Source organism: Rhyacophila brunnea, unplaced genomic scaffold (genome assembly GCF_057557595.1).
Source record: "Rhyacophila brunnea isolate RB1 unplaced genomic scaffold, BYU_Rbru_1.0 scaffold_11, whole genome shotgun sequence".
Classification (NCBI taxonomy): Eukaryota; Metazoa; Arthropoda; class Insecta; order Trichoptera; family Rhyacophilidae; genus Rhyacophila; species Rhyacophila brunnea.
Genome location: NW_028232763.1, coordinates 266019 through 281020, shown reverse-complemented (window position 1 = coordinate 281020; position 15002 = coordinate 266019). Strand labels below are relative to the sequence as shown.

Below are 15002 nucleotides of genomic sequence, written 5' to 3'. Positions count from 1 at the left end.
TCGGTGAGGTCACAATATATTTGTGATTTTCTCAAAGCTCAGGCGTTTGTAATTGTGTTTATTCTATTACTAAATACACTACTGTTTCACTGTCATTGGGTCACATGGCCTATTGTAGTGCTAAAAAAAGAATATAAATATAACTAAATACCTATACATTATTTTTAAACCAATCTTAAGAAGATCATAATATGGGCCTCCACAGAGTGGAGTATCCTCCTCCGTTCAGCCATTGTGGGCATGTATAGCTATATTATATATAAGTATATCTTTACTATTTAAAAAATATATTCATTGTCACGTGGCAATGAGGTTTTATATCGTTATGATGCAAGTGGGTAAGTTAAAACTGATAGCTGCCTCAAATTTGTACCCAGCTTTAGTTATATCTATACCTACAATATTTTCAGTGATAGCAAGCCATGTAACATAATACGAGGGTGGGTCAATAAGTCCTTAGAAAAGCCGACAAGTGGCGCGACTAGTACTGTAAGCGGTTTGTTTTCATGCAGCGGCACTACCGATTCAGTATGCTGCGAAGTTTCAATCAGATTGGTCGGGTTGTTGTGTGTTTCTCGTACATTTTAAAAAAAAAATTGCTTGTGGAAAATGGAAAAATGGAAAATGGAGAAAATTGAGTTTAGAGCTGTTATTAAACATTTTAATATAAAAGGGTTAACAGCAAAGGAAATAAAAAATGAGTTGGATTTAGTTCACGGCATATCTGCTCCTTCACTTGCAACTATTTATAACTGGTTAAATGAATTTAAACGTGGTCGTACATCAACAAAGGATGAACCACGCTCAGGACGTCCTGTAGAGGTGACTACACCAGAAATGATCAATAAAATCTACGATATGGTATTAAGTGACCGAAGATTAAAGTTGAGTGAGATAATTGAGGTTACAGGGATCTCAAAAGGTAGCGTCATTTCTATTTTACATGACAAATTGGGCATGAAAAATATTTCTGCAAGATGGGTGCCGCGTTTGCTCACAGTCGACAATAAACGCAATAGGGTGGTGGCCTCTAAAGCCCTGTTGTCGCTCATGCAACGCAATCCGGATGAATTTTTTCGTCGCTTTGTGACTGTAGATGAAACATGGATACACCACTATACTCCCGAGATGAAAGAACAGTCAAAGCAGTGGATTGCGAAGACAAACCATGTCCAAAGAAGGCGAAAATCGTAAAATCAGCTGGTAAGGTTATGGCTACTGTATTTTGGGATGCACGTGAAATTATTTTCGTTGACTATTTGGAAAAAGGAAAAACAATAACAGGGGATTATTATGCATCTTTATTGGACCAGCTAAAAAACGAAATTGAAGAAAAACGGCCTCATTTAAACAGGAAAAAAATCCTCTTTCATCAGGACAATGCCCGTGTTCACACATGTTTACGATCAATGGCTAAAATTGAAGAATTGAAGTTCGAATTGGTCGACCACCCACCGTATTCGCCAGATTTAGCCCCCAGTGACTTTTTCCTTTTCCCAAACTTAAAAAAATGGCTAAGTGGACAACGTTTTTTTTCAAATGAAGAAGTCATCGATCGAACAAATGCTTATTTTGAGGACCTTCCGAAAACTTATTTTTCTGACGGTTTAAAAAAAATTGAGAAACGTCTAACCAAGTGTATTGAGCTCCAAGGAGATTATGTTGAGAAATAAAAAAAAAATACAAAAATAAAAACTGTTTTAATGCTTTTTTCTAAGGAATTATTGACCCACCCTCGTAACATGTATATTAATATAATTATTAATCATGTCCTAAAAGTTAAAACGATCTACATACTACAGGTCTCACATGACAGGAGGCACACGACGTGGCGATGGACCGACAGAAGTGGCTTGACCTTGTGCTTGCCCTATGACCCCAACACTAAGGCGTGATAGGGTGAAGTGAGTAAAATGTAAAAAATAAAAATGATTTCTCATAATATTTATTATACTTAATAATATCTTTATTGTTACATACAGCTTAGATAATTAATAATAATTTTAAATAACTATGATATGGAAATTAAATATAATGCTAAATGCTTGTTATTCCAGATTTTTCTACTGTGTCCAATAAATTTTGGAGATTCGTTTCGAACAATTCACACCTGATGGGCATTTCAAGGGAATAGAAGGGATTTTTGAGCGCGTAATCCGAGTAGATTTCGTATATTCTTCGTAGTATTATCTCCATACCCGCCTGGTTAGGTTCTGTTACCACCATAAATTTCACACCTGAAAAAATGTATAAAAATCTGTAGATATATATTATTTTTAATCACTTATAATATCACAAACAACTTTAATAAACATCTATGGCGGAGACGCATAGAATATCACAAATCACTACACGCTATTTATCCATTTAACCATTTATCAGCTGATTAATGGATAGTGCTACAATAAACAATATACACATGCGCATGGCCCCCACAAGGTGAGGGCTGTCAGGGCTCTAGCCGGAAGGCCCGGACTTTAGACGGCTAACTTATTGTAATAATTATAATACCACAATACATAAATATGATAAACTACACTCGATAGCTGCCGATAGTGGCCGATAGCAGCCTTGTGTATAGAATAGATGCGCAGAATTAATTCAGAACTTGATTTAAAATTGATTCTAATGTGTGTGCATTGGATGTGTAACACCAACTTTGAAAATAAACTGATGCAGTTGGAACCTTGTAAAATTAGTATCTCTGTCAAATATCAGAAGATAATTCTGAAAATAAAATGTCTTAATTATGGATAAGCAGGGCTTTTTTTTTAAAAAAAAAGGTGCCGGAACTCACTTCATGTCAAGCTTTTTACTAAATAAAATTATATTCAAATGTCACTTAAATGAAATTTAAAGGAGCTATGCCACGAAGCGAACAAAAAAAGGTTGATTTTTACGATAATTTTTTATTTTAGTCAAAACAAAGCTACAGAAACAATAAAATACATACATTATATTTGAAATATATTGTACAAATAAGACTAAATAAGACTAACTTTAAAATATAATTGTAAATACATATGTAATGTATTTATTTATGAACTTGAATAAAAGTTTAGAGTGATTTCCAAAGTTTTTTCCAATTCTCGTCTGATACATCATCTCGATTCCTTTTCTTAGTGTTAGAGTCTAAGGCCGAATGTCTTCCTTTAAGTAACCACCTATCAACATATTTTGAAGGATCGAAAAGTGTCAAGGGTGGTCCCACGAGTTTGATGAACAAGAGTGCCGAAACTGTTTTAGTGTTTAACGAAGCTCTTGTTGGGGTAATAATAAGATTCATTTGCGAAAACCCCCGTTCACATTCACTTGAAGAAATGGGAATAGAATTCAGAGCATATACCAAACGCAAGAGTTTTTCAGAATATGTCTTTTCGAGAATGTATTCGCGAAATCCACGAATCATTTCTCGTTCATCTAGTTGTAGCCTGATCGAAATGTTTCTAATTTCCATCTCTCCAAATGTCAACCGATTATCAATGTCTTCAGGCCAATATTTTTGGTCAAGTACGCGAGCCCAAAGTGCAAACTCAACATCTTTATTATCTAGCAGCCTTTTTTCAATTGACGTTTTCAACGTGGAATAAAATATTTTCGGATCAATAGGAGGATCATTTTTAGAAACTTTTTCGTGAAGTAAAACTCCACGAAAATGCAGATTGCTTATAGCAGCTGCAGCACATTTATAATAGGGTCCAAAATTCTGTTTTCTTTCTTCAAAAACTTGAACGAGTTCATTTATTTTTCGATTTGCAATGTAAAGGTTCACATTGCGATTTTGTAGGTCCAAACTAAGTTCCGACAATTCTTGGAGAGCGTCGCACATCAATGCTAGATCCAATAAAAATGCTGTTGATGTTATTTTGTTCTTTAAGCCACTGTAAGTACACTTGTCATTTTTATCTCTTGTAGGGTCATTCATCGCTTCTTCAAAATGACGCACAAGGGATTCATAATTATTCCACACAGCCGAAACTGAACGAAAACTAGATGCCACCCATCGGGTACTTAAAACTCTTCCGATTTTCAGTACCTCAACGCCTAGTGATTCTGCACATAAATGCAACTCTCTATTATTTTTCGGCGACGCGTGGTATAAAACATAAAGTTTATCAATAAATGATTTGAATCTATTGATCCCTGAAATTTTTTTTACAACATCACTTACTGATAATTCTAATCTGTGATTAGTACAATGCCAAACTATAATTGAAGGAAATTTTTCTGTCAGCAATTTTTTCACTCCATTTTTAGAACCTAACATCACAGCAGCGCCGTCGCATGCAACCGAAACTAAATATTTTTTTAAATATTCTTCTGTCATCCCATATAAATCAAGAGATTGGAGTAATGATTCAAATATTCCTTTTGCCGTTACGTCTTTAAGTTCAATCAAATCCAAAAACAAATTAATTGGTGAATTCATTCCAACACTTTCGACACAGCATCGAACATACACAATGAGGGTGGTTTTTTGGCTTATGGTGACTCATCAATTATCAAAGAAATTATATTTTTCGATTGAACAATTTCTTTGAAAACATTTTTTCTCATTTCATCACATATATGATTTACAATGTTAACACATGCGTTAGTGGAATGGAGAATATGACCCATTTCGATCCCATTTAGTTCTTGGAGATTAATTTCACTTTCAAACATATTGAATGATTGATTTTCCTTAGCTACTTTATATGCAGTTCGAAAAATGTTTGCTGTTATTACTTTTTTGCGAGATAACGATTTTAAAAAAGTATTTTCAATCTGCTTTTTTTTGGCTTCAGAAATGATTTTTAACGCTGCTTTGTGTGCAATAGATCCTCTGTGATCGAAAATTTTTTTTCGAAGTGACCCCAATTGTAGCTTCCTCTCTTTCCCAGAATACGTGATTTCATTATTGGCCCATTCTTTGGATATTTTCATTCCCATTGTCGTTTCAGTTCCAAGAGTTCCAACGTTTCTGCAAATTGTGCAGCCAAGTTTCATTTTGTGTACGTTCAACCATTCGTTTTTTGAGCAAAAATCGTTTTTTTGATCTAATGACCAGCAGTCTGGCCAATCGTTTTGAGTTCGACCTTGATCCCCGAGATCAGCTAGAGATGATTCAGGAACATCTACATGTACCGATATTTCCATATCTTCTGTCATCGTTTCTGTTTTGAGCTTTTTATTTGCGGAATCGGCGCCGCTGCCGGTGGTTGAGAAGTAACAGGAAATTTTTTCCATATTTAAACTTGGGGTTGCACTAAATAATATATAAAATAGTTGCACAACACGTAATCGTAACACAAACTGACTAAACAAACGTAAATAACAATATACGCAGATGCTGCCATGCGATAAACGTCAAACTGTCAAAATCATAATACGCAGCATACGTATGAAGCTAGTTACATACGCATGTTTGCTATTTAAACTATACGGTTACTTCACTAACACTAACACGCCAACATTCAAAATGGCTTCCACCTGTACCTTATTTTATCATTTTAACGAATTATTATTGTAATTACTTAAGCGCAAATATTTTTTCGTTTAATTGATTTTGAAATAAAACCGTGAAAAAAGGTGCCGGAACGCCGTTCCACCGCGTTAAATGGAAAAAAAAGCCCTGTGGATAAGAGAAATACATTTTCAACCCTAACTCAAAATGTCAATTTTGTCGGTTGAGCCATGTCATACTAGGGGTGCGATTCGGTTCAAAATCAGTATATATTTTTGTTTTCTTTTTCAGCCGGTGACCCCACAGAAAACCCTAGGCGACCTCTCGGGGTCACGACCCAAAAATTGGGAACCCGTGCATAGGACGATAATAGGTAGGTTAGACGCAATAATGTTTAGAATAAGAACGAAAAACATATTGGTGTTTCGTACCCGGAATACATAACAAAAGTCAGTATAAATTCTTAAATTTTGAATCTTCATAGAAATTTTATTCCTTACAATAATGTAAATATTCTTCCAGATGAAGCCTTCTATGATATCATTATAAATTTCGCTGAAAGTGATCTCGATCTTAACTAAGTAAGCACCACTTCACGCCTAGAGGTTGTGATCGACAAATCTTGTCTCGAGAATCGAGAATTCTCAAGAAATAATCCGAAAAGGCTGATCTCGAAACATGAAAAATTAATTTTCTGAAATTTTGAGAATTCCCATTTTCCCTGAGAAATCATCAATGAGATCCTCGAGAAATTGAGAAATTGTCACCTGGCTAGGCTATAGAATTGTCTATACTTTCATATGTTTAGTTTAGGCCAACATTTTCGTATATCAGTGTTTGCATTATTTTCACGATTTAATTTGATAATTTTAAGAAATAAATAATTTATGAGTAAAAATGATTTTTTAATCACTTATTAAAATATATAATTTTGAAAAACTTTCCAATCTGAAAAATAAAAAAATCATGAAACATTCAAAAATTCATCCTTGATCTCGGGGAGAACTTAAATACTCAAACTATAAAAAAGTTTGGTGGAAGGAGAGATAACGACCAAACAGACATATATTTTGATATATGGAATTTCAACTTAATAAACTAGGGATGACTTTTCAGGAATGAAAATTTCTGGTGGACCAATTGGTGGAAAATTGATCGGCCTGGTGGATAATTGATAATGACAGCACACTATTTTTTTACGAATTTTCAGCTATAAATTTAGTTTACAACTTGTACCATTCTAATCTAATAAGTTTAAATTATTATGAAAACTGTACTGTACCTTTATAAAGTGATTTAAAAATGGAAAATTTAGTTTACTATTAAAAATATAAAGGTGTACTTGGTTGAGTCAGTACCTGTGAGTGTTTGAAAGCAATACAATTTGAAGGTGTCCGCTTCCAGGGTCTCGATTCCAGAGCTCCGCGGTTCGGGGCTGAGCTGGCTGGCGATGGCGAAGAGAGGATAGAACATACTCGCCAAGAAGATCTTCTCGTTGGTGGTCATCTTGAGGCGGCCAAACTTGAGGCTGAGCGGGTAGCTCTCCTTTTTTTCAATTATTTCGAAGACGTCTCGGTTGTCGTCCGTCTGCCGCCCGCTCACTGCCACCCCGTTCACTGCCAACAGCACGTGCCCCACTACGTAAACATTTTAATATATCAACCGTGCGTCCTTTGACACTCAAATTCTGTACAGCTGCAGGCACATTATAAAAGCCTCTAGGGTCTCAGACAGAATGATAGCGAACGATTAGAAATTTGAATGCTTGTTGAGTTTGATGTCATATTTACTGTTGCCGTGATACACTCTGTCATATTCCCACCAATGTCACTCGGACCTCTGCAGTTTTCATGGTACCCTATCGCAGGACGAATGTGATATTTCAGGATGCTGTATATCATTTGGTGAATTTAGTTGATATCACCATTAACGTTGACCTATTTTTCAAAAATCCTGTCCTGTCCCGGCCAAACATAGAGCACCAGAGACGTCAATGTGGCATATTTAGACATGTGACATGTACAACGTTACCCAAACTATTCTCTTGTCATTTATTGTTCATACCATTAATTTGTAAAATAAATCAATAGATACCGACTCGAAAGTCTCCTACTTTGAATGAAATATCTGTTTTGATGTTACAAAAAATGCATAAAAGCGATGTTCAATGAAGTCATGACCACCAGTAGATCTTACTATAATAACCAACCGTAAGTTTCAGCCGACTCCAGCAAATGACTCCATTTCCTACGACCTGGTGCAAGTGCTTTCTGCAACCAGAACCTAAGTCCCTAATTGTGAATTTAAATATAATATACTAACCGTTGATGTTGTCCCTCTGGCCAAACGCCACCACCACTTTCTTGTTTTCATATTGAAGTTTAATGTCTAATGGATAGCCGAATGTTTTCTCAGTTTCTATCTTTGGGACATTATGATCATGATTGAATATCAGACCTCCCGATTTACTCACTATATAGACACCGTATATAACCATAATATTATTTACACACCCCCAGCGAGTGACTTTTCGAAACGTCAAATTGACAGACACCAATCACCAATCAGTGTTGCCATATTTTGAAAGTGGAATTATAGTACAGAGCCTCCAAAATTATAGTATTTGGGGATAAAATATAGTACGCGTTGTCATCTGTTGAAAATGAAAATTTTCCCAATTTTTCAGTCGGCTTGTTTTTTTTAGGAGATACATTTCGCCGCGGGCCGCAGGTTCCCAATTTTTCATAGTCGGCTCGTTTTTTTTAGGAAAAATATTTCGGGCCGCAGATTTCCAAATTTTCGAAGACCACTCGATTGCGAAATGGCAAATGCGAAATTATAGTATTTTGGGCGTACTATACCTATTTTATATCGTACATAGTACGCGGACCAAAATTATAGTATAAATACTATAGTTATAGTACGGTTGGCAGCACTGTCACCAATAGACAATTTACAGTTTACACCATCAACAACTTACACCCATGCAATATTTTTAAGGCTGTTCGAAACTGAATTCTATATTATTAAATTATTTGTTTCATTATATTTAATTGTATTTTATTTTAAAATAAGATGTGTTTTTTGTTAATTTCAAAGAGTTTGAATTATTACTAGAGAAGGTTTTCTTCAATGTCAATTCAGCTATTAACTCAATTGTGTTGGTAATATATTTGATTGGTTTATTCTACATTTGGTTGCTAATGTGAACAATAATTATTATAAGTAAAACAACAAACGAAATGTAGACAAGGAATGAGTTGCTGATTGTATTTACTAAGGTAGTAGTCAGCAAAACACGCTCGCGAGCCACATGTGGCTCTTTGGCCCCTTGAGTGTGGCTCTACCACAAATGACCACTAAAACAGTGAGAGATAAAACAGTCAAAATGTCTTCGAATATAACCAACCACCAAATCAAAGATCTTAAATTAGTTTCAGCTTTATTAATAGTAGCTGACGAGTTTTGTGACATAAATGATACAGGACAAATTCGTACGATTTATTTCATCTACAGGTAATAAAGACGAACTTTTAGGATTATTGCCACTCAAAGGTCAAACATGTGGAGACCATATTACAAATGCTGTACCTAATTGAGTGCATGGAAAAACATCATATTCTACTCGATAAAATTGTGCCAATTTCAACAGATAGGGCGAAAAGTATGACCGGTGTAGGAAAAGGTTTTGTTACTATTTTGAGAGAAAAAAATAAGCACATTGCATCATTCGTCAAAAAGCGCTTTGTGCGCAGACATTTCCAAAAGAAATTTGCAAAGTTAGCTGTTAATTTAGTACACCGATCTTCTGCTGCATAACAGGGTACGTTGATTATCAAGAGGAAACTTTTAAAACGTTTCGCTTCCTTATTAACAGAAATTAAAGCATTTCTCCTTGAGAATGGTGTTCACTATCCAGAAATAGGTAACGGACAATCAGTCGATCCAAAAATTTTATTTAGACGTTACGTCTCATCTAAATCAGCTTAATCGTAAACTGCAAGGGGAAGGAAACATTTTTTTCAATGTTAGAAGAAGTTATTTCATTAGAAAACAAATTATCCCTTTTTGCTTGAGATTTCGAAAGAGAATCTTCGATTCACTTTCAAAGCCTGCTGAAACATCGCTACGAAAATAATTCTGATATTGACATTTGCTATTTCAAAACAACAATTTTAAATATGAGGGAAGCTTTTCTCAACAGGTTTCAGGAATTCAGAAACAGCAAAGCGACATTAGTCTTTGTTAAAAAAACCTCTTAATGCTACAGTAGCAGAATTAATTTATTCTCCATTTAATGTTGACATTGGCAACTTTGAAATTTTGAAAAATCAATTGCTGAATTTAAAAAATGAAGAATTATGGAGCTCTAAATTTCAACGCCTCTGTGCTGATACGGATATATTGGAGAAAAACAAATATGAATATGGTTCATAGCACAAGTAGTCTTCTTTGAAAGACCTGGAGAAGGAAGACAATAAATGATGATTTTTTTAACACCTATGGGTCTATTCTATACTTATCGAACACTAAATTGATAAATAGTATCAAACTTAGGGTAGGTTTGTATCAAAATATTAGCACTTATTGTAACAATTACACGTAGCCGGTTTTTATTGTTGCAATAAGTGCGATATTTTAACAGCAGCAAGATAGGTGCTGTTAAAATATAGCACTTATTGCAACAATAAAAACCGGCTTCGTGTAATTGTTACAATACGTGCTAATATTTTGATACAAACCTACCCTAAGTTTGATAATATTTTTCACTTTATCACTTTAGCGGTCGATAAGCATAGAATAGACCCGCTGGAATAGTATTCCTGACTCATAATATGATCAATTGAAAAAACTAGCGTTTGCTGTTCTTTCCCTTTCCGGTTCTACATATTCATGCGAACAATCTTTTACAAGCATGAACCTTATCAAGAGTAAATTGAGAAGTCGTCTTATTGATGAAAACCTGGAATCGTGCCTAAAATTAAAAACAACAACATACAATCCTAACTTACCCAAACTTTTCAAGGAGATGGAAGGCAATTGTTTTATATCTCTATAGACTTTTATTGATTTAATTTTATAGATACCTTACAATTTAATTTTTATCAATAAATAATATCATTAATTAAGACATCAAGTTTTTTTCAGTGTACCTACCTATAGTTTAATTGAGACTTAAAACTTTAATTAAAGTTTGTTAATAATCAGTGTACCTACATCTATAGTTTAAGTTATTTGGCTCTTCAAAGAAATCGCAATCGATGTACTGTTGATATTTGGCTCTCTGAGTGAGTGAATGAGTTTGCCAACCACTGTACTAAGGTATTGTTAAAATAATGAATAAAGTCAGACAGCCTTCATTATGTAAACATCAAATTTATGTTTACATAATGAATAATATGAATCTATAAAATATAGGTTTTTATTTGAAAGGAAATGGTTTGTGTTAATAATGTAAAATTCAATATTCTCTTTCTATCATCCCCAAAAGATCACAGCCCATTAATTGTAGTGATATTCCAACGATCAGAGAAGTTCACACATTCTCCTAAGACTATCACTATAATATAAGTAATATACGTTAACTACTATACCTTCCGATATTATATAACTATTTAATCCAAAGAGACTGATCCAAACTCTTTGATTATATCAGTATGTCATCTACATTTTAATGTTTGGAATTCTCCTCTGTAAACATAAAATTAGGAACAGTGCAAAGTGGCATGGAAAGGTGCCAATCTGATGGAATGCCAAAGCAAGGCAATAACTGCTGAACAGAGTATGTACTACCTTAGCGGCACTAAATATCTACCGGGCCTGGATCGATGAAATCATTACCTAATTTCTGACAGTATTTCAAGACCGTGACAGCAAATAACTCGGAAGCGAAAAGAATGGAAGGAACCAACGGAGGCTTTTATTCCTAAGCTGATAATGACTTCAACCAAAATGTTTTTTGAATATTATATCAAATCATTTTTAAAAATATAGTACCTGGGGCCCTGAGGGACCTACATCAAATAAAATAAAACAATTATATGATCATTGAACTAGACCAGGGGTTGGCAAACCGCGGCTCGCGAGCCGCATGTGGCTCTTTGGGTATTGGCATGCGGCTCTTTGCCAAATTCCCAATTTATTGTAGTTGTTTTAAATCTGCCCATTGCAAAAGTCGACAAATCAAATTTTTCACCATTTGATATTGACACGATCACTTTTAAAATACAATTTTATTGGTGGATTTAACAAGCAAATAGTTATGGAGCTCAAAATTTGTAGGTCTTGCCACCAAAATTGAGGATTTAGAGAGAGAAAAATGCAATTTAATTTCACAACACCAGTGAGGCGCTCTAAAAGATCTACATAAAGTAGATATTACGATTTTTAATACATATTATGGAATAACTTTCCGAACTCATATTCGAGTCTACATAATAATATCTATGTGAACAATTATTTTCAAACATGAACAGTATAGATAGCATTTAGAGAAGCTAAATAACCGATGAGAATTTTTTGGAGTCGCGCCTGAAATTAAAAACTACAAGTTACATACACTCTCCAAAGAAATGCAAGGAAGGTCATTCATTGTTCATATTAGTTTTAAGAAATGCGTAAAAATTGTATGTACTTAAGTAATTCATATTCTGTAAAAATTATATTTATAATTTCAACAATAAAAACATATAATATTAAGTATTTACGTTAGTTTTATTCGGGAAATCTTCTTCACTTTCACAATTACAAAATGTAATTAATTCATTTAAATAAATCATATTTATAATAATTGCAAAATATAAAGAACTTTTTATATACGTTTTTAAATTTTCTGTTGAATTATTATGCTCAATATGCTCAAACTTGTACTTGATATGAAGTAAATAAAAAACAAACAAATATAGAGTACTGAAATGTCATTTTGACATTTCATTTTGATTTCCATAGTAACGCACGTATATATTAATAATTTAGTTGCTAAGACCACCCTTTAGCAACCAATAATAGTCTTTTACTTTTTACGGATTTTTCTGAAATAACTTTCCATACAAAACAGAATTAACTGAAAATGAATTCAATTCTGCTTAAAGATGTCTAAAAGTATTAAAAGAAGATTAAGTTTCAAATGACTAGCTAGTCGGGAAGTTAGTTAAAAATCGATTGCAAGATTTGTACTGGACAGACAACCACCGGACAAATAAGAATATAAGCTAATAAAAACGTTGTAAAAATATACGTATGGCTCTCGAAAAAAAAATTTACCGTTGTGCCACTCATATTTGGCTCTTTTGGTTCAAGAGTTTGCCGACCCCTGAACTAGACAATACACCTGGGAGTCGATCTCACAACTATCTTTCGGCAGAACCTTGGATATGAATATTTAAGCCTAATATGCTAAGGTATAATAATTTACATACTTACATTCTCGTAGCTATTACCATGTCTGGTAAATTGCACATATAATATAATATATGTGAGCTTTGGTACCTACCGATAACAGATAGTCATACAGCATTGAGACCGAATGGCGCATTTAAATGTCAAAGCATTTTTTAGATACAAAGTTGATTACCAGTGAGCGATGTTCCAATTGAATTGAAATAGATAATTTGACTTTAATTTACAAATGTTTTCTAAAAATTAGAGTAGGTAATAAAGAGGACCTACCTTCTTTTAGATAATTCACAATTCTTCCGATTATACATTTTGATTTTATGATTATGTGGCATTCCTTAGGTACATACATTTGTTTAAATTCTTAGTTTATTCTAGTGCTTATTCTTATGTGGTTTAGATTGTAAGGTTAGGTTAGGTTAGGGCGGCTCCAAGAAGTATGCAGATAGATGTGCTTGCAAGTGAAAGCCACAAGTGAACTACGTTTAAAATTGCACCTCTCAAAGATAAAAGAAATAGTAAACTGCTGACCCAAAAGCGATGCTTATCAATGACATTCAAATCAAGCGGGTCAACAACTATATCTATCTCAGGACAAAAATGGCAAGATTACTTGCTTAAGATCCCATTTGAGACAATCGGCGCCAATTTGGCACCGCTGTTACAGGATGCAGGACATGGTGAAAATCAAATATTTTTCATCATTTTATGGTTATATATTTTTTTACGAATTATTTGATTTATAAAATCTATTTTCAAAACTATAATCTATAGTAAAAACAATGATCAGTTTGGTAGGTACAGACCTACAACCTTATCTGGAGAATGGCCGAAAATGGAACTACGAACTATCATAGGACGCCATATTGAAAAATGTCATCCGAATGTCAGATTTTGCCATGAGGTGTTTGAATGAGTAAAAAACATAATGGCCGTCCATCTTCTAAATATCTTGAAGAGTAATATATTTAGCTCCAGATTCACTGTCTTTATTTTATCATTTACTTACATCATACCTTTGTCATTTTGTATAAAAAAGGCTAAGAAAACACAAAAACCTATATTTGACATGTTTTCTTGATTTCACTGATATACAAAATTAACTCAAAATATAAATAAATAATGTAAGATTTCAATACCTATAAATATTTAAAGGATTTATTTGAATTAAATGATATGTTATGTATATCGATTTCAGTAATCAGTGTGCCTTTTTAAGTGATCCTCAAATAATCACCCTGTCTCCAATGAGAGACATTTTTTTTTAGATATAGTTCTTACCAAATTGTACCAATCCCTCATTCCCTTGGTATAAAAAAATAAATGGTTGTATAATATAGTAATGGTACTCGGTACAAATCCCATATTTTTGGATTTGCCTATCAGTGCTGCCATTCGAATACTGAAATGTTATGTGCACACGTCACATCTTTTGCGGTGTCCCTATAATACAATACCTGTAAAGGTAAAAAAAGAACGGAATCACATTTGCGGATAGGATGGGCGGATATAAAATAAATGAAACGCACGTTTCATACAAAGTTTTCTATATTATATTGATATTTTAATCTTCCGGCAACAGAATTTATTATCCATAAATCGAAAAATATATTACTCCCAAAAAAAATCTTAATACAATTTATATAAATCAAACATTAATACTATAAATTATTGTTCTATTTGAAGTTTGAAATTTAATTTAATTATTTGTATCCGAGCAGTCAAATAAAACTTTCAAAGGATTGAAATAAAATGATATCTCAGGTCGGCGGTTGATTGTCGATCGTCGGGGTCACCGAAGTCAGTCGCTCCCTGACTTTGATTATAAATGTTTACAGAGAGAAACATAATAGACGAATCATCGTCATCCAGTCATCGTCGGACGCCGTTATAGTCGAATGTTTGGTATAAGTTTTTATTGAGATTGCAGAATCACACACTTTGTACAGTATTAAGATAGAGACCTGATAAGCTCCAAAGTTAAAATAAAACAAATTAAATATTAGGCGTCAACCGTCAATTCAAACAAACAAATCGGAGTTCATTCGCGACGAGATAGATACGGAAGATGCATGCGCAAGAATGATTCAACGATGAGATGGGATGGGATCGTGTCTTACAAAATATAAATTCATAAAACGAGCCCGCAGTCAATCCTTTA

The 15002-nt window shown here is 33.8% G+C and overlaps 1 protein-coding gene across 1 annotated transcript; it reads right to left on the bottom strand.

Annotated features, from left to right (window-relative positions):
• Positions 1 to 1929: 1929 nt before the first annotated feature.
• Positions 1930 to 8021, bottom strand: Trs23 (trafficking protein particle complex subunit 4-like protein Trs23). Its single transcript, XM_085960513.1, has 3 exons — positions 7769 to 8021; positions 6805 to 7083; positions 1930 to 2237 (listed from the first exon to the last, which is right to left on the bottom strand). The coding sequence occupies exons 1-3, from the start codon at positions 7941 to 7943 to the stop codon at positions 2038 to 2040; spliced, it is 654 nt and encodes a 217-aa protein (XP_085816639.1). The 5' UTR covers positions 7944 to 8021; the 3' UTR covers positions 1930 to 2037.
• Positions 8022 to 15002: the final 6981 nt, after the last annotated feature.